The sequence below is a fragment of the Phalacrocorax aristotelis genome, chromosome 3 (genome assembly GCF_949628215.1).
Source record: "Phalacrocorax aristotelis chromosome 3, bGulAri2.1, whole genome shotgun sequence".
NCBI lineage: Eukaryota > Metazoa > Chordata > Aves > Suliformes > Phalacrocoracidae > Phalacrocorax > Phalacrocorax aristotelis.
In genome coordinates, this window is record NC_134278.1 from 94,183,349 (window position 1) to 94,202,640 (window position 19,292).

General features: G+C 48.8%; 1 protein-coding gene across 5 annotated transcripts in view; it reads right to left on the reverse strand.

The window, feature by feature from the left end:
• LOC142055079 (cullin-9-like) overlaps positions 1-16,289 on the reverse strand; it is a 36,056-nt gene extending 19,767 nt beyond the window's left edge. For 3 of the 5 annotated variants that reach the window (XM_075088531.1, XM_075088530.1, XM_075088529.1), the window contains exons 1-10: positions 15,876-16,129; positions 15,187-15,247; positions 13,444-14,052; positions 12,476-12,630; positions 11,576-12,109; positions 4,031-4,169; positions 1,876-2,066; positions 991-1,375; positions 567-768; positions 52-259 (exon numbers count right to left, since the gene is read on the reverse strand). In XM_075088531.1, coding sequence (XP_074944632.1) covers positions 52-259; positions 567-768; positions 991-1,375; positions 1,876-2,066; positions 4,031-4,169; positions 11,576-12,109; positions 12,476-12,630; positions 13,444-14,038 — 2,409 coding nt within the window. In that variant the 5' untranslated portion in view covers positions 14,039-14,052; positions 15,187-15,247; positions 15,876-16,129. Of the gene's footprint in view, positions 1-51; positions 260-566; positions 769-990; positions 1,376-1,875; positions 2,067-4,030; positions 4,170-11,575; positions 12,110-12,475; positions 12,631-13,443; positions 14,053-15,186; positions 15,248-15,875; positions 16,131-16,245 lie in introns of those variants that run through there. The other 2 variants (XM_075088528.1, XM_075088527.1) reach the window with 2 other exon arrangements.
• Between the last annotated feature and the right edge of the window lie 3,003 nt (positions 16,290-19,292).

Genomic DNA, 19,292 nt, shown 5'->3' on the forward strand with positions numbered 1-19,292 from the left:
CAAGCCTGCACCCTGCCCGCCCACCTACAGCATCCCCTCTGACACACTCACCGCCAGGCCAGCCTGCTGCACCAGGGCGGAGGCGGCGTGCTGCTGCATGCAGGCCAGCACAGCCCGCACACCCCCCTCCGTGGCAAACAGCACGCGCCAGTCGTACTTCGCCATGAGCACGGCCAGCAGCCGCAGCGTCACCACCACCAGGGCCTTCTCTGCCACCTCCGTGCTCAGCAGCTCCACTGCCACCTTCACCAGCTTCTCCCTGCACGGGAAAGGACTCCTCAGGAGGAGCCTCCTGGCACAGCCACTGCACACTGGCACCCCGGACCCTGCCAGCCACCTTCTCCCTGCCCACATGGCTCCCCTACAGCTGGGTCAGCCCCAGGAACGACACTGCCTGGGACAGAGGGACACAAGATCCACCTCTCTTCTTGCCAAGCACACAGGAACATAACAGCCTTCACACTTCCACTGCCACCTCCTGCACTCCCACCTCCAGCACCCTCCCCACCCTGCCAATACGGCCCTCCCCAGCCAGCAGGAGGATTACATGGCACCCCATAGCTCACCCAACACTCCTGGTAACCAGCCTGCCCAGGGCTCTGCTGACTTGCTGCTCAGGCTCAGGCTCCTCCTCCAGGATCTTCATGATGTGCTTGAGCCCAGCTAAGCGCAGCCCCACCTCTGAGCTGCTGCTCTGGATCACGTCCACCACGGCTGCAATCCTGGCCAGGGAGTCCCTCTCACTCAGCCCCTCGGAGCTGCCCAGCACTGGTGGCAGGAAGGCAGGGACACAGCTGTCAGGGCAGCAGGAACAACCACAGCAACTCCCGCAGTGCCAGGCGCCCACACACCCAGCACCCACAGCACCCCCCTCCCCAAGCAAACGCCAGGTGCCCTGCTTCTTGTACCCTGCCTAGAGCCTTCCTCCACTGAGGCAACGGAGCCACCTCCAGCACCCTGTGTGTGCCCCAGCGCATAGCGGGCAATTACCTTTGATCTGCTCCTCTGCCACCTCTGGGAAGAACAGCCCTTCCCTCTCAAAGAGCTCGCTGAACAGCTGGGAATCTGACTTGGCTGCCACAGCGGGGGCTTGGGGCAGCACTCTGGCTGTGGAAAGGTCTTCCTTTGCTGCCTTGGCTGTCATGGCTTCAGGGCCGGTGCTCCTGCAGCCGGCACCCTCCGAGGACACTGTCGTGCTGCCCCCGCCATCCTGCTCAGCCCCCCTACTGAGGAAGTATTTAGTGTAGACGTGGGAGCTGCGCAGGTCACGCTGAGCACTGCCCTGGCACCGCTTCTCCAGGACCTGCAGCACCTTCTGGGCCACCTCCAAAGGTACCGACAGCTGGATCAGGGCTTCTTCACCCACCTCCGACACCTGCCCAGACAAAGTCATATTAACCCTCACAGACTCGCCACAGACCCCGTGCCCCTTGTGACAGCCAGTGCCAGAACGGACAGAAAAGCTGCACCGCTGGAGGTCCCCAGGGCCATTCCCCAGTGCCACCCTCCCCTGGCTGTCCCCAGCCCAGCTACCACCAGCCCAGCCCTACCACCTGCACTCACCACCCAGCCACAACCGGCACAATCACCCCGTGGCCTTGCCTTGCCTATCCAAACCTCGCTGGACACAGTCACTCTTCCAGGGTCACAGGAGACTGCATTTCCGCTCACCTCCCCTCACCCCTTTGCTGTGCCCAGCTCCCCATGCTTTCGCCATCCCCGCTCACCCTCCCATTTCAGTCCTATTTCTGCCCCATTCAGGCTGTCCTTGCACAGCTCAAGCTTGCCGTCTCCTCCTCTGGGCCCGGCCCTTTCCCTAAAATTTCTCCCTTGCTCCCTCCCTCCCATTTCCCCACTGCGGGCTCTGGCCCATACCTGCTCTCCCTGCTCCTGCTGGATGAGACAGGTGATCTCTTTCTGCTCCTGTGCTTCCAGCTTCTTCACAAAGAAGAGCAGCTCCCACCACTCGGCACGGCTCAGGGTCTCTGCAGCCTTGGTTGGCTGCTCCCCCAGGTAAGGCAGGGAGTACAGGCCCCCAAAAGGCTTGCGCAAAAACGGCTGCGCAACTGCAGGAGAGCAGAGCAAGGAAGGGCACTGTCAGCTCTGACAATTCCCCCATCCTCTGCTGCACACCCCACGTTCTCCAGGGAAACAGCTCCTGCGGACCTGGGCAGGAGAGATCCCTACTGTCCCACAGCCTGCTGTGGGAAAGGGAGGTGACAGGAGGGCAGCAAGAGAAGGGGAACATGCTGGGAGGAGACCCCAGAAGCTGTAGGGATGGGGATTACCACCTTCACTTGAACCTCTTTGGGCCGTAGAACAGAAAAATCACACGCTCAAAATGGGCACCTCTAGCTCACTGCTCTCCAACCTGTTCCCACAGTGCCTGGACCAGCCAGGGCAACGCGCTGGGACACCAGCACCAGCAGAATCTGCAGTGCCAGCGTGCAGCTGTAGAAGGAGAAACAGAGCTGGGCCATGATGCTAGAGAAGTCAATGGATTAGGAGTTAATTCTGCTGTGAGCTTCCCTCTTTTCCAAATGCCTCCTGCTGTCTAACAGGGCAAAATACTTATAGGCAAAAGCAAAACGAACTGCAGAGTTATCGTGGTCCTTTTAGCTAATGCATCCAAAATGAGAGAGGGAGATAAAATCCATTATGTAGGTTAGATATTCCCTAGGTAATTTAGAAATAAGAGCTGAATCAACACTTGCTGATATCTACTAAGCAACAACTCGCAGCTGTCTCTCAAAATGCAAGGTGGAAGACATTCACTACCTCAAGACTCAACAGAAAACTGCCAAACTCACTCAAGAAGCTCAAGTGTGCTAAGAGCAACTACATATATGGCTGATTACCAACTGAACAGTCAGTCAACATGAGCTAATTTATCCAACTGTCAAGATCCAAAGCAGTAAGCATCTACTGGCAGGTGGATTACGAGTCGTACACGTGGCGGAAGCTCGACAGCGAGAGCCCCGAGTGCAAGACGCTGGTGAAGGAATATTTCTCATGGGAGGGAGAATTCAAACACGTCGGAAAACCCTTCAACCAGGGCAAGATCTTTAAGTGATCTTTTCAATTCAGTTTCTACATGGAGTATGATGACTGGAAAGAGTTGTACACAGAAGTGAAATAGAGCCCATGCTTCTACCAAAATCAGAGAGACAGAGAAAAAAAAAAAGCAAAAGTCTAACAGTTTGTTTTAACTTAGCCACTTCAAACTGATGTGCAGTTAAGTCTTTAGATACAAAAGGTAGAAGCCATTAAAGAAGCCATCTTTTCAACTGGCAATAAAAATATTCTTAAAGTGGATAATGAGCTGCTGATCTCATGTATATTCTGTCTCTTGCAGCAGTTAAACCCGAATCGCTCTACCCAAAAGATGTCCTACAAGATCACCAGCATGATAGAAGAGTTACTTTAACAGGTTTCCCTGGCCAGAGTCATGTCAGACGTTGAACAAGAAAGGGGTATCTGAAGTCTGGATTTTCCCTTTTATCTTCTCCCAAGGACAAGAGCAATGTCAAAGGATTCTAGGAGATTCTGCAGATGCCTTAGAAAAACAGTGCATTTAATGCTTACCTTGCCCAAAACTGAGTGGTACAAAGTTAAACAAATTGTTTGCATGTTAACGCTTTTAAAAATCCACATCATTTATATAAGGGGATCTGAGGGTGCCTAAAGCAGCTTCACCTCAGGGAGATTCTATGTTCATATTTTGGCAGTTTCTTCAGTTAATTCACATTTTGGACAGTTGCAGTTTACATCAAATTTTATGGTTTTTTATAATGATTTTTAGTATACCATGAGAGAAGTCTAGGATTCAAAAATACTCCATGCAGCCACAAGCCATGTAATTACTTAGCCAGCTCTACGTGGTTGTCCAAACTAAAATCTCACAGTGCTTTCTAAATCCAACCTGCTAGTTGCTACGAGCTTCACCATATAAAGTTCACCACTCAAATATACACCAGAGCGTAATCAGAAAGAGATGATACAGCCACACACATGCAGCACATAATCTCACCTGGGCCTAGATTAAAGCTCTCTATCCGACTGTATTCTTTTTCCTGAGCAACAGGATCTTCCCACTGGTCTCCAAAGCCAATAATCTCCAACACGTGCCAAGGCATCCAGTAAGTCCGACCTGCTGACTGCCATAAAATCTGTGGGGGAAACAGATCTAGATGATCAGATTTGCTCACTCATTCAATGCTTATGCTACATTTGTCCTCCCATTTCCCAAACACATGGAGATAGCAAGCACCGTTTAAGTGGAAAAATACCTAATGCATATAGATTTCAACACACACATTGTCTAATTTTTAAGCATACCATCTTTATTAACTTGTTCCCCTGATTACACCTGGATCTTTATTATAAGAAACAACAACTTTGCCTGCAACCGCTGCAGGTCTCATCTAGCACAGCAGCAGTGACAGGAGTGCATCTAGTTAAGCATGCCCACTGCAGAAGTGCCCAGCAGCATGTGCCTTGGGAAAATCATACAAAGGAAGAACTTAACCAACGCTGCCTTGAGGCAGATGAACTGTATATAAAGGGTCTTGAGGCACAAACCACTTGGTGAATGCTTACGTAAAGAAAACTTTTTTTCTTATTCTTACTTTACCTTCTGTTGGTTACGCTTTTACACATTGGTCATTCACCAACACTCTCAGACTGGTTTTGGGCTCTTGACAAGAATGTCTCAAAGGCGGCAACTGTTTCCTGTGCTTTGTCCAAGCTGCATCTCAAAATCAACAGGATATTTTTCATGGCTTCCCATACCATAGTTTTACAATTAACCTTCTAAGAAGGAGGACCCAGCAACAGCACGTACAACACGTCAATAACTTTTTTAAAAAAAAAAAAGCTGAAAATACATGGGTTGCCCGATTCATTGACTGCTTTTGGAGTTACACCAATTCTACTAGGATTCCATTGTGCTGGAGAACTAAAGAGATAACTTGCTGAGAGACTACAAGAAAGCACTATATGGAAGGAAACTGAGCTAAACTCTGTAGACATCACCAATTAGTCTTCACTGAATCCCTGACCTAAACTAGTTACGTACCAAATATCATCTCAAAGGAGTCATGGAAAGATATGACTGAAGGACCAGACACACCAGTGAAACTTTCTTTGGAGCGGCAAGGAAAGCAACAGAAAACAGAGCAGCAAAGGACAGATGAGAGGAGGTAAGAGACAGATTCATGATGGACTGGCCCCAGTCGAAAATGCACATGAATTTGCATTTTGCACATAGAAGGCTGACAGCAAGCCTCAGGCAGGATGAGCTGCAAAAGCAGAACTAATCAAAAAGGAAAGGATCAAAATTTTAACAAAGACCAGGGAGAAGCAGTTCTTGTAACTTGAACTCAGTCACCAGCAGATAAAGTGTCAATATAAAGCAAGTGCGATACACAAGATACAAAAGAGGAACAGAGATTTTAAAAAAAAAAAAAAAAAAAAATCAAAGAGAGACTGACGGCAAAGGCCCAGAAAAGCAACGATGATCAAGTGACGTCATTACAAAGAAGATTTTGAGATGTCAGATTCCTGGTATCTCCCTGTGGAAAAAAAATGTCATTGAATGGTTTGACTCACAAGTTTCTGATATAAATCTGGGGAACTGCTACAGACACATACACACATGTGAACATAAAGAGCAGGGTGAAAAATAGCACCCGCAAACACTGCATGTACATTCCCAACTTCCTAGACAGACTGAAGAGCAAGGAATACTAATAACAGCAGCAATTAGGTACTTCCAAATATAACAGGCAACAAACTTCGTCACTGAATATTTATTGCCATTCAGATCTGGTTTTGCCAGCAGTGCGAGCCTTACAGAAGACTTATTTAAAATAAGCCTGGATGGAGCAATTGCAAGTTCATTCAACCTAATTAAATAGAAATTAAACCTAATTAAATACACAGAAGAAGGAACCCAAGGGGCCAAGTGGTCAAAAGGAATGAAAGTTAACAGTACACTACTTCTCAACAGTGCATTAAAAAAAAAAAACAAACCAAACAACCTTCTGGAAGTTATATCACAGGCAACAGGAGAAAAATGAGAAAGGATCTTAGTGCTCTTTCCAAGTGTCCAGTTACATTAAAAGCAACTACAAGAAATAGAAAACAGAATTTTAGAAAAACACAGATCTTAGAAATCAAGGAGCATAAAGACAAAGAAAGAATCAGCAGGAAACATACTTCCTTTGCAGTTTATCTTTACGGACTGGGTTATAAAAAACAAAAGGTTTATCAACCGCTTAAAAATAAGATGCAAAGCAGTTATTCAATTGAGGGGGCCTGCAATTAAAAAAAGCACATATCCATGGTTAAAACTAGAAGAGTATTTTACTTGAATATTGAGTAAACACAAAAGAAAGGAAAGCAAACAAGTAACAGGTAGAGGGATAGAAACCCTGAAGCTGCCACAACTGAAAGAGAAGCAAAATTCAGTTTGGAGGACAGAGATGAAAGATGTGCCAAGTAATCTGCCAGAAGCATAGTTGGAAAGTGGGGAGGATTTGGTTATTCAGTGGTGTTTCCGTGTGACTGACGAACACTAAAGCCAGTGCTTCTAATTTGAGGCAAAACAAACTATTAAATAAATCATCACTACAGCTTCACTACTTTGACTTCAGTAGTATGCAAACCTTTAAAGCATATTTTTGTGGAAGGAACAACTAAAGCTGTTCAAGATAAACAAATTTTAATTAACAAGTAAACCTGCTTTGAGTTTCAATTCTGACAGACCGATGCATTAGCTTTCCTTGCTGAAGTAACTGATTTTCTATATTAAAAAAAGATTTATTTCAATTGTCAACTTCAGTAAAGCACAGGGCTTCAAACAGTAAATTACTAAACCAGAGAAGAAAATTAAGTAGAGGAACAGTGGGCAAGAAATCTGCTCAACAGAACCCAAGAATTTAGGAGTATGAAAGGGAAAGAATGGGACTAGAAGAAAGTGCAAATAAGATGGACAAGCTGTATTTGGAATGCATGTGCTGTCCCATTGGGAGTTATGCTCTCCCAGTACAAGCACATACCAGTAGTATCTACCACCAAACAAGCAGATAAGGCTGGAAGCATCCTTCTTGCACATGCACATTTCAGAGAATTTTAAGATGCTGGCTTAAATTACACCTGCAAGAAGTGCTCCAAAACTAGAATGTATTTAAGAAGCCTGGACTAGAATAAGTTAGTTACTGAAAGGCGACTGGAAAAATTCATCCTCAAACCAGTTCTCACTGAAGAAGAGTATCAGAAGGAAGAAGCAGTCTACAACTGGTTAAGGAAAAAAACACGAAAGAACATTCACACAATCTCCCTGTGCACAAGAAAGCAAAGAGAGACAATAGGAGAAAAGAAGTCGGTGTTCAGTGTTCTTAACTGGCTACTTTCTATTTGCCTGTAAAAGAAAACAAAAGCATTACGCAAAATAAAATGGGCTGTAGTCTAAGAAGGCTAGAGAATCTTGTGCTTAACAAAAGCTGAAAGTAGATTTAAAGGAGATGGTCTTCAAAAATACAGAGGGTAATGTCACATTCTCTACCTCCTCTCTGGAAAGGTTGGTAATGAACTTCAAGTTACAGCAGGAGAGATCTGGAAAGAGCATTAGGGAGTCATGCAGATACCAGAGTGAGGCTTTTCAGCTATTGATTTTTGAATATCAGCCACACAGAGCTTTGCACTAGCATAGCACTTAAGTCTATTCACAGGCCATCTATATCCACAGAAATCAGCTTGAAGTGGAAAAGCCTTTGAGCACAGGCTGAAGTGGCACCTGAAATACAGCTATGACCAACTGAAATTGCCTCAGACTCCTCATTTATCATCTGCAAAACCGAAGTATACACTTTTGCAAATTACATGGGGGAGAGAAAACAAAACCAAACCAAACCCACAACTGCACACACTAACATGTGTGTAGTATTTACAGTTTTCTCCTTTTACTGGTTACTATCTCAATTTAATAAAGCTTTCATGAACTGGATTATAGCCCTGTTGGCAGCCAACACAATGCTGGACTGAGCAGAGGAAATAAGCAGAAACAACCCTCTATCTGTGGATGACAGCCAGCTAAAGCTTGATTTTTAAGAGAAGAGATATCATGCCTTTAGCTGCAGTGTTTGGGAAGCTCAAAAGTATGACCAAAGTGCAATATCAGCAGCTAGCCTGCAAAAATAACAATATATAGATTAGAGTGATGCACAAAGCACACCAGCTCCCCACTCCATAGTCAAAACAAAATCTCAGCTCTCACTAAACATGCCCAGCCTTCAGGCCTGAGAAGAAAGTTTCAAGAAAAAGGTCTAAGCAGGAGCAAACACCTTCCTGTGCCCACAAAAAGGCTGGAACAGCACTCAAATGCTCTCCCACCCCCAGGCCTGAATCCAAGCCCTGCTGCTCCAGAGCTTGAGAGGCCATAGAGATCAAGCCAACAAAGGGAACCCTGTGGTTGGTGTTTACTATAGGCTGCCCAATCAAGGGGAACCCTATTGACAAAGTCTTCTTACTCCAGCTACAGGAGGGACTGCACTCGCAGGCTCTTATCCTGCTGGGGAACTTAAACCCTGCTGGAAAACCGTGCTGGAAAAGCAGCACGGCGAGCTGCAGGCAGTCCCAGAGACTGCTGGAGTGCATTGAGGATAACTTCTTAGGCCAAGTAATACACACCACTACCCGAGGAGATGCGTTACTGGACCTTTCAGTCACCAACACTAGTGAGCTAATCACAGACATTAAGACTGGAGACAGTGTGGGCTGCAGAGATCATGCACTGGTGGAGTTCACAGTCCTCAGGGGTATGGGAAGGCAAAGAGTAAAGTCAGAACCCAGAATTTTAGGAAAGCAAAACTCCAGCTGTTCAAGCAGTTAGTCAATGGGACTCTCTGGGAAACTGCACTCGGGGACAAGGGAGCAGAACAGAGCCGGCAGACCTTTAAGGATGCTTTCCATAAGGAACAAGAACTCTTCAGTCCCCAGGTGTAAGAAATCAGGAAAGGAAGGCAAAAAGACCAGCATGTATGAGTCACGACCTGCTGGTCAAACTCAAGGGCAAGAAGGAAACAGAATGTACAGGCAGTGGAAGCAGGGACAGGTATCCTGGGAAGAGTATAGGGATGGGGTCAGGAAGGCCAAGGCACAGCTGGAGCTGAAATTGTCAAGGTACACGGATAAATAAGAACGGCTTCTGTAGGTATGTCAGCCACATAAGGAAGATCAAAGAAAGCATACCCCCCGCCCCATCCAATGAACAAGACTGGCAAACTGGTAACAACAGAAAAGGAGAAGGCTGAGGTACTCAACTTTTTTGCCTCGGTCTTCACTGGCAATATCTCTTCCCACAACTCTCAAGTGGATGGACCTCAAGGCAGGGACTGGGAAAGCAAAGTCCCTCCCACAGTAAGACCTGGGTCATGACCACCTGAGGAACCTGAACCTATGTAAGTCTATGGGACCTGGCAAGATGCATCACAAAGTCCTGAGGGAATTGGCTGATGTAGTCACTAAGTCACTCACCAAAGGCACAGCAGTCAGGTGAAGTCCCCAGTGACTGGAAAAAGGGAAATACTGCACCCATTTTTAAAAGGGGTAGAAAGGAGGACCTTGGGAACTCCCAACCTCTCAGCCTCACTTCTGTGCCGGGAAGATCATGGAACAGTCCTCCTAGAAGCTATGCTAAGGCACATAGAGGACAGGGAGGTGATTCAAGGCAGCCAGCATGGCTTCACCAAGGGCAAGTCCTGCCTGACCAGCCTAGTGGCCTACTATGATAGAGTGACTACAACAATGGACAGTGGAAGATCTACTGATGTCATCTATCTGGACTCCTGTAAGGCCTTTGACATGGTCCCCCACAACATCCTTCTCTTTAAATTGGAGAGATATGGATTTGATGGGTGGACTATTTGGAGGACAGGGAACTGGCTAGATGGTTGCATCCAGAGAGCAGTGATCAATGACTCAGTGTCCAGATGGAGATCAGTGATGGATGGTGTCCCTCAGGGGTCTGTACTGGGACTGGTACTGTTAAATATCTTCATCAATGACATAGTGGGATTAAGTGCATCCTCGGCAAGTTTGCAGATGACACCAAGCTGAGCGGTGCAGTCGACATGCATGAGGGACAGAATGCTGTCCAGAGGGACCTGGACAAGATCAAGAAGTATGCCCATGTGAACCTCACAAGTTTCAACAAGGCTAAGTGCAAGGTCCTGCTCCTGGGTCAGGGCAACCCCCAATATCAATACAGGCTGAGGGATGATGAGATTGAGAGCAGCCCTGCAGAGAAGGACTTGGGGGTACTGGTGGACAAAAAGCTGGACATGAGATAGCAATGTGCACTTGTAGCCCAGAAGGCCAACCATATGCTGGGCCACATCAAAAGCAGCACGGCCAGCAGGTCAAGGGAGGTGATTCTGGCCCTCTACTCTGCTCTGGTGAGACCCCGCCTGGAGTACTGCATCCAGCTCTGGGGCCCTCAGCACAGGAAAGACATGGACCTTGTGGAGCAGGTCCAGAGGGTAGCCACGAAAATGATCCGATGGCTGGAGCACCTCTCCTACGAGGACAGGCTGAGAGAGTTGGGGTTTGTTCAGCCTGAAGAAGAAAAGGTTGTGGGGAGACCTTATTGCAGCTTTTCAATACTTAAAGGGGGCTTATAAAAAAGTTGGGGACAGACTTTTTAGTAGAGCCGGTTATGATAGGATATGGGATAATGGTTTTAAATTGAAACAGGGTAGATTTAGATTGGACATAAGGAAGAAATTCTTTACAATGAGGGTGGTGAAGTTCTGGCACAGGTTGCCCAGAGAGGTGGTAGATGCCCCATCCCTGGAAACATTCAAGGTCAGGTTGGACAGGGCTCTGAGCAACCTGATCTAGTTAAAGATGTCCCTGCTCACTGCAGAGTGGGTTGGACTAGATGACCTTTAATGGTCCATTCCAACTCAAACTATTCTATGATTCCTCCCCCTCCTCAGATATTGAGGTCTTTTCCCTGATCTCTGGCATAGACTCAGCAACTCAACTGCAAATACACAGCTGTAACAGCTCTTTTGAACACAAACTCTCATTTGAGGTCTACTCACCCAAAAGGGCATTTTTAAAAGGAAACAGATCCTAGCATATACTCGCCGATGAAAAGAAACAGATATGTAGGCTGTGTCCAACCCAATGAGATCAACAGTATGCCATAAGTACATACCAAGGCTTAAGACCTTCAAGCTCCATTTGTGCCAGCTACCCTGTTCTCATACCACCCCCAAGATCAACCCAGGGCTAGGGACTGTTCCTGGGAGGCAAGATATAGCCACCTGTTTCAGAGGCTAAGAAATCTTAGCAGGACAGCCCATACTAAACCAGACTAGCTTTCCTCAGGACCCACACTTCCAGCTCTGAAAGGCGACTTCTTTGCTACGACAGACGTAGGCAATGTCCTAATTAGGATATGCCTATTGTCCAACTTCCTGCACAGGAAGACATCATTAGGAAATCATCAGTCACCCCGTCACTCCCCACTGCCATCCCAGCCAGACTACTTCCACTAGTGACCTACCTGCACTGTGTGCGCGCTATTAGTGCCCTGAAGAAACTTGCCTTCCTCCTGAGCTCTCACATCACCAAAGTCCTCCAGCAAGCGCACCCTCATGCCACGCACCAGGTTTGCTCGTAAGTACTCCACATAGCCACTGTGGTCTGCAAAGTCTGACGGGGTCAGGAAGGCACAACCCTGCTTTTTGCGGGGACCATGATTTGAAGTGAGCACAGGCATTTGGGCAGCAGTGCAGGCTGGGGTCTTGGGCTGGAAGATGGAGTGGGTGATGCAGGGTCGCAGCTCCTGTTGGGCCAGCAGCTCTGATTTGTGGCTGTGGTCCCAGCCCATCACGTGCACCAGCTCCAAGATGAGGTTTGCCATAGCCATGCTGAACTCAAACTCCTGCTTCACGCGGCTCCTCTCCTCAGTGAGCAGGCTGGGCACAGCACAGTCCCGCTGCTCCCCTCCCTGCTCCACGCCACTGCTAAGCTTGTCCATGACAGAAGTGACGCACAGGTAGCGCTTCACCAGGACGAACAGCAGCTTCCCAGGGATCTGCAACAAGCACAGCTGTCAGACTCTAGCCTGCAGGACACCTCCAGCCCCCAGCTCCCTCCGAGCCACCAGCGCATCCACAGTCAGGCTCCCGTGACAGCTCTGGACCAGCAGGCAGCAGCAGAGACCTCTCAGCCCACCCTCATCTCCGTGCTCAGGGACAAGGCTCTCCATGAGCCGCTCCACCATCCCCCAGCCTCGAGCTGCGCCCAGATCCTGTGCCAGCTCTCCCAATACCCAGCCCTGCTCAGCCACCCACTGCTGACTACCCTCCCATACCAAACAAGGACACCAGCTCTGGCCCACCACTCCCACCCCTCTTGACCCCTAAGCCATAGGCCCAGAGCTGGCAGGACCTCACACTACCTGGGGAAGGTGAATCCCCTCAAAGGACATGCAGTGCTCTTCAGAGGACATCATCTCAGCAAACAGCTCCAGCAAGGTGTAGCGACTGTCGAAGTCTACATGCTGCTCAATGCCATCCTGCTGGCTCAGGGACAGCAGGACATAGGCCCGGCTCCCTGCCAACAACAAAAGAAACCCTTCAGGCCCCTTAAAGATAACCCTCACCCCACCCTCCCTGCACGAGACAGACTTGCAGGCAAGGAACAGCTTTGCTGCTTAGTGTAACCTAGAACTGTATTCCGTCCTTTAATCTGGATTGGCAACGTTTTGCTCCTCCAAATAACACTGCGTATTTTTTCCACCCCTAAAGCTGCAGGATTCCCACAGAGCAGCAGCCCCAAGTAACTGACTCCAGAACAGGGCTCCAGGGAAGACAAAAGTTAAGTTCCAATCTGAATCAGCCCCCCATCTGCCCCGCTGGAGAGCTGCATGAACTTAGGCACCAGGATAGTGAAAGACAGATCTCTTGTAGGACACACCACCCACCAGCAACCTTCCAGGTGCACCCAAGCCTCAGCAGGCACTGCCGAGCCATGGCAGCTCCTCTCAGACGAGAGGACTGGGTGAAGACCGGGACTCTTCCCACCAGGGCATGAGGAATGGCTCCCTGCCAAGAACAGGCCAGAGCCTTTCCAGCACGCAGCAGAGACACCCCAACACTCTGTGAAGCCCCTTGGCATAAGTCCTCCTAAGAGTTAATCAGCATCCCAGCTCAGGAACCTGCCAGGGGAAAGAGCTCCCAAGTCTTAGAGCACCCCGGACAACCTAGACCAAGGAGCTGCTTGGAAGCTCCAGTCTGATTCTCCCCCTTTTGCCAACAAGCCCCGAGACACACTGCTTCCCAGGCACCCCACACCTACAAAAAGACTGGCACCCCTCAGCTGCCCAGCAGCACCTCCTCAGTGGCTCTGAGCAGTAGCAGCCCCCACCTGCATCATGCGAAGCCAGAGCCTTCAGCATCTTGCCAGCACTGTGGCGAATTTGCTTCTCCTCGTGGCACAGCATCTTCAGCAGCAAGTTGAGGGCTCCTGTCTCCTTGAAGGCACCCGCCAGCGAGCCAATGCTGGCGTACGCACTCAGCACATGGATGGTGTTGAGGATGGAGGACTCGGGGGTCCCAGCCTCGGCCATCTGCCGACCAGCTCGCTGCACCAGGCTCCTGACATCAGCCTTCATCTCCAGCAGCGAGGCATCATCCAGCAGAACTTCTGCAGCAAACGGGATGGCTGCCTTCTCCTCTTTCACACACTGCCCTTCCAGCTTCCTCTTACCCAGCAGTGCCGGGCAGCTGGCGCAGACCTCTTCTGCAGACATCCACATCAAGATGTTCTCCAGCTTGGTCTCTGCAGAGGAGGCACTGCTACCCCCTGCTGCGCTCTCTTCCCAGCTGACGATGCTCCACTGGACCAGGTACTCGGGCTGGCCATCGTGACCTCGCCGCTGGCGAAGCAGCTCCACTGGGTAGGCCTGCAGTTTGGGTCCCAGGTGCACAAGCAGGTTGCCATTATGCCTCTCGTTCACCATGACAGGAAGTGTGCCTGCAGAGATGGAGGGCAAGCAGAGGCAAGCTTTTATATATGAGCTGCATGCCAGGGAGAGCATGAATAAGTGCCTCGGTTGCCTGAAAGCAGAAGTGGCTGAGGCACAGCTTTTGATCCTGAGATCCTGCACCCAGGATAAAGCTCTAAAGAAAACCTTGTTTTGCAGAGGCACACATCCCCCCTCCAAGAAAGCAAGACAGTGTTTCATATACAAATCCTGTTCCTGACATTACTGGCACACACAGAAAGAGGTTCTCCTCAAAAAGCCCAAGGCAAAATGAGCCCATTCAGATCCTCTTATGAGAGAGGAAATAAGGACAGGAGACCTGGGTCCTGTTCTCATCTCTGCCTCTGCTCACAACATGACTGCACAAGTTGCTGCTTTTGCAGTTCTGTCTTCCCTCTTGTTATTTACTGTTTAGACTGCAAGTTTAGCTAGAGCCCAAGGCTTCAGGCAGACACTCTCTCACTGTGGAGGTGAGCTTAACTTCAGTCACCAGGCCCTGAAGAAAGTAACCAGCAATTTCTCGGATCAAGTTCATATACACCAAATCAGGTCACTTTCTAAAAGCCACTCAGTATTTCCTAATCTCAGATATTCTTTGCCTTTACAACGTTTAGTCAATGGGCAAATTCAACAAAATTAAAAGATTGCTACTGTCTGTTGCCCAATTGTTCTGCGTATCTTAGGACTACAAAGAAGCAGCCATGCCTCTTCTCCAATTCATCGATACAAAGAGGATCATGAAATAATTTTTTGTCTAAGACTGAGTGCCAACAATCAGCTGGCCAACTGTAGACAATACCACAACAGACTGGCTTCATTACTGCAAAGGATACCAGATCAGAGTCTGATAAGAAGGCTCTCAGAGGAGCTCAGGCAAGTGGTAGTAGAAACACATGAACAGGCCCTCCTGTTGTCATTTACACTTGCTAGCAAGAAAAACAGTGAAGCAACATGCTGTTCAGCTGATGGTAACACCAGCCATTCTTAAAAAAGGAGTTAACATACATAGGAAATAGTCAATCCATGTACAACCAAAGAAGATACAGACAGTCAAAGATGATGATAATCACAATAAAGATGTTCACAGGTGCAGAGAGAAGCCTGAGCTCCCAAGAACTTCTTACCTTCAGTTGTGCCTTCCTTCGAGTGTGCAGCAAGCCAGCAGGGAATCTTCTTGCCGTCTCTCTGTAATAAAAGGATCAAGTTAATCTCCTGTGCTTCGTAACAGTGTTTAGATGCCGCACCGTAAGCCAAAGAATTGTTTTCCCTAACTGTGCTTGCACAGTGCACAAAAAAACCCTACCCTGAAAGGTTCACATGAAATAAAATAAGGTTCACATAAAATAAAATTCATAGTAAAACAAATGTCTCTGTGAAGCATTATTTTGTTTGATAACTTCACACCATCCCCATATCATGACCTTTATAATGAAAAAAAACATCCTCAGACCAGAACTCAAAAGGATTTGTAACTAAGTAGCGGAGAATTTGGACTTAGGGCATCTGGAGAAGTGGCTGTAATGCATATGATGAATGAGGCACACTAGAGCCTATGACAACCCACAGCTAAATTGTCAGACTGCTTAAACGCGCGCACTACAGGAAATTTCAGAGCTGTGGCAAATGCAAACGCCAGCTGCGGTGCCAAGCCCATAAGGCACCACCGCACACCCGGGACGGCGGGGCCTCAGGCCTGCCCGCGCATGGAAACGAGCAAAAACCGATCTGCCCCGGCAATGGCCGCCGCGGAAAACACAGGTTTTCTTCCGGGCTGTCCCAGACACCTCCGCAAGCCCGCTCCGCCTCCCGGTACCTTCGCTCGCCGCTGTCCCGAGCCCCGTCCCAGGAACCGCAGCAGCAGGGCTCGGGTCCGGCCCCGGCGCAGGGGAGGCGGCTCAGCCGCCGGGCTTGACCCGACACGGGGGAGAGGAAGCGCCCCTCACGCGTGGGTTCCCTCGGGCAGTCCCGTCCCCACCGGCCCCACTTTGGTTCTCCACCGCGCCGCTGGCGACGCGGCCGACTCGCAGCCTCCGCCAAGGGCAGCGCGAAGCGGAAGCGGCACCGGCCGGCCCGGCACGCACGCACGCACGCACGCACGCACGCACGCTTGCTCCCTCCCTCCCTCCCTCCCTCGCCGGGAGGGCCCGGAAGGAGCCAGAGACAGCGCTGCGCCCCGCACCTACCAGCACCGCCACCCCTAGAGCTCGCCGCTTCCGCGTCCCCGCCGCGCACGGCGTGCGCACCACGCCCACTACGGGTGGCGGCGAGGGCCAATAGAGCTCGCGGGCGGGCGCGGTCGCTGTGCGCTCTGCCCCTGCTGCCGCTCCCGCCGCCGGGTTCGGGGGCCTGTAGGGGGCTCGAAGGGGCCCGTCTGTGGTGGTGCACCCCAACCGGGGGTCGCGGGGCTTCTGCCCTTTTACGGTGCCTGCACACCAGAAACGCATGTGCGGGACAGGAATATACGAAAAATAAGAATATCTTGTGATTCCCCTAGCTAATGCTAGAAAAAATCGAGGGTTGGAAGCTGCAAGGGCTCAAGATACTTGTGCTATGCTCTGTTGTTCTGGTTTCTCTAATGACTGATGAACTTTGTAAATGACTGTTGCAGGGTAGGTGAAAGGAAGGCTAAAAGCATGTAATGTCAGCACTAATGCTATTGCAAATGCACTGTTAACCAAAAATCACAGTGCAGCAACTTCTTCAGGCCTAGGGTTCTGGGGTAATTTCAACTTCCATCCACCTTATTTAGCTTACTTCAGTGAGAACCATGCCCGCTCTGGGCAGGTCTCGAGTGGAAAGACTGCCCAACGTTGCTAGGGAGGCAACTGAAGCCAGTTGCAAGCAAGTTTGGCCTGTTTACAGTTCCTTTCCTGCTTTGGTGTTATAGTGGTCTGTAATGCCCACACCATAAAATCTAAATTCTGATCCTTTGACCATATTTCCCTTCTTTGACAGGCCTCACAGCAGTTAGCTACAATCCGGTAGATGCAGGTTTCTATTGGTCTGTTGAGATCTGGTTTAAATTGTAAACAAACATTAAAATCAAAGGCTAAAGGGATGAGAGCCTACTTTCTTACCTGATCCTGAAGCAACTTAATCTCTGTGCCCAGCCTCATTTCTACCCTCAGCATGAATGCAACTGATGAGACAATTTCCATATTTTACAATAGCAATCAGCAATTAATACAAACAATATAACTGCAATTAACTATAGGCTGAATAAATCAGTGCAGTGCTGCATCAGTCTGTGGGGACCATCTTCTAAAGCTGCGGGACCAATGGTGAACTGCAAATGTTTGTGTTTCCAAGCCAGCCTCTTGATTTCTCCATTATACCTCTGTTGCTGCTATCGATGCTCTCTTTCCAGAATCCCATGGATGCTCTTGAAATCTCAGTGTTTTCCATTAACATGTAATTTTCCTTCCCCACTCACTTTAGAGGAGTGAAATGGTATCTAGTTATATCATGCTTTGCCTTTACAAGTCCCTTCATCTCCTGTAGAGATAAACACAGTATGTTTGCACTAAAGAAGGGGAAAATAACTTCCTAAATGCCACACAACTACATAAAAGCTGACACCACGTGTACAACCATTGCTATTTTCCTCTGTTCTCGGCAGCTGTGACTTTGTACACGTACTTCACCTGCAACACTGCTGGGTTTAATGTCAAAAACACAGGGGGTGATAATGCTTTGCAGTGGGAATACAGCCTGACTGGTAACATCAGCTGGCAACATCCCATAGCCAAAATTGTCACCAACAATAAATGGCAGCGGCCAGATAGGACACAGGCATCTTGTGACGCTGAAAGGTTTCCTGTGGTATTCATAGGCCCTGCATACATCTTGGCTCTGATTGTCTTGATACCGTGCTTAGTCAGTCATCTACCCAAAAAAATAAAGGTCATGTCTGTGGTTTATTGCTCCATGCTAGGAGTTGTATATGTCATACACAGACCCCTGAGCACAAGTAACATGGGGTTTCTTGTGCTGATGCGGGTTTTGTGGTGCTGAACCATGAAACATATCTGTGTAGGCATGCTGAACACGGGGCTGGCTGTGGTGTAACCCATAAAAGTGAAGCACCTCCCCTCCTGATGGGGAAAGAGCCATTTCAGCTGTGTTTTGCTCCTAAGCACTTTCTGTGCAATCTTCTCCTCTCCTGCTACACTGAGATATGTTTTCTCCAAATTGCACTGTAGGGAATAGTGCAGTCCCTCCACTGTATGGACTTTTATCAGCGCTAAGCTTTCCTTACATCATACTGGTATCTGCTCCAGGACCTGATGCTATGTAGAGGCTAGTAGTTGCACTTTTAGCTGACATACTGTTGACCCAGCAGCACTGATGATTGTAAGAAGCAGCCCTTCTCCCTCTGGTTTCTTACCCACCTGTAGGCACTTTAATGAGCCCCCATATGCCCTTGACCTGCCTTCTGGGGGCCTACAGGCATCTGCCTTTGGCCTGACTTTAAATAATGGCTCTCCAGTTTGAATACTGCCGTATCTTCTCATAGCAGTTTTCTGCAGGTAACTTAATAGTCTTGGTGTTGGGCCTCATAGAGACAACAGTTAAGCTCCATCCTTAAAGACATCCAGTGTCCAAAAGTAATGGACTTGGAAGAGGAGAGGGGAAACAACCTCATTTTAATTTGAGACCTGGATCAGATGCCTGTCAATGTCAGAGGAAGCTGTTCTGCCTGCAGCCTTTCAACTGGTTTATTTTAAAGCCCAGTTCATTCTTTCTCCTTCTCCAGACACCTGGGGATGGTACTGCACACACCAACCACCGTGTCTGTATGCTCTTAGATGCCAGCTGCATGGCATCTCCCATGATCACAGGGCCATGGCCAGCATCACTTATCTACTGAGTCCTGTATCAGGTGAACGCTACCTTAACAGAAGCACCTTCATGCAAAACTATTATCTATCCTGGAAATACCTCTGTGACTACTGAAAAATATCTCTGTCCTCCTTTGGTTTGGGGTAGTTTATCAATATATAATCCACCTGGTGCCAGGCCTAGCGATCACCTTTTCTTTGATGTTGCAATTGCAAAAATTGCTCTTCCTAGGCCTTAGTTATTGCCTAACTACTCCATAAGCAACACAGGCTGTTTGTCCTCCCTGTTTTAACAGGGAGGAACAGGAGGACCTTGAGTTAACACCCCTGAATTACAACAATTCTTTTTCCTAAGTCCCTGTTCCTCCTCATTCCTGGTTTTTATTTCT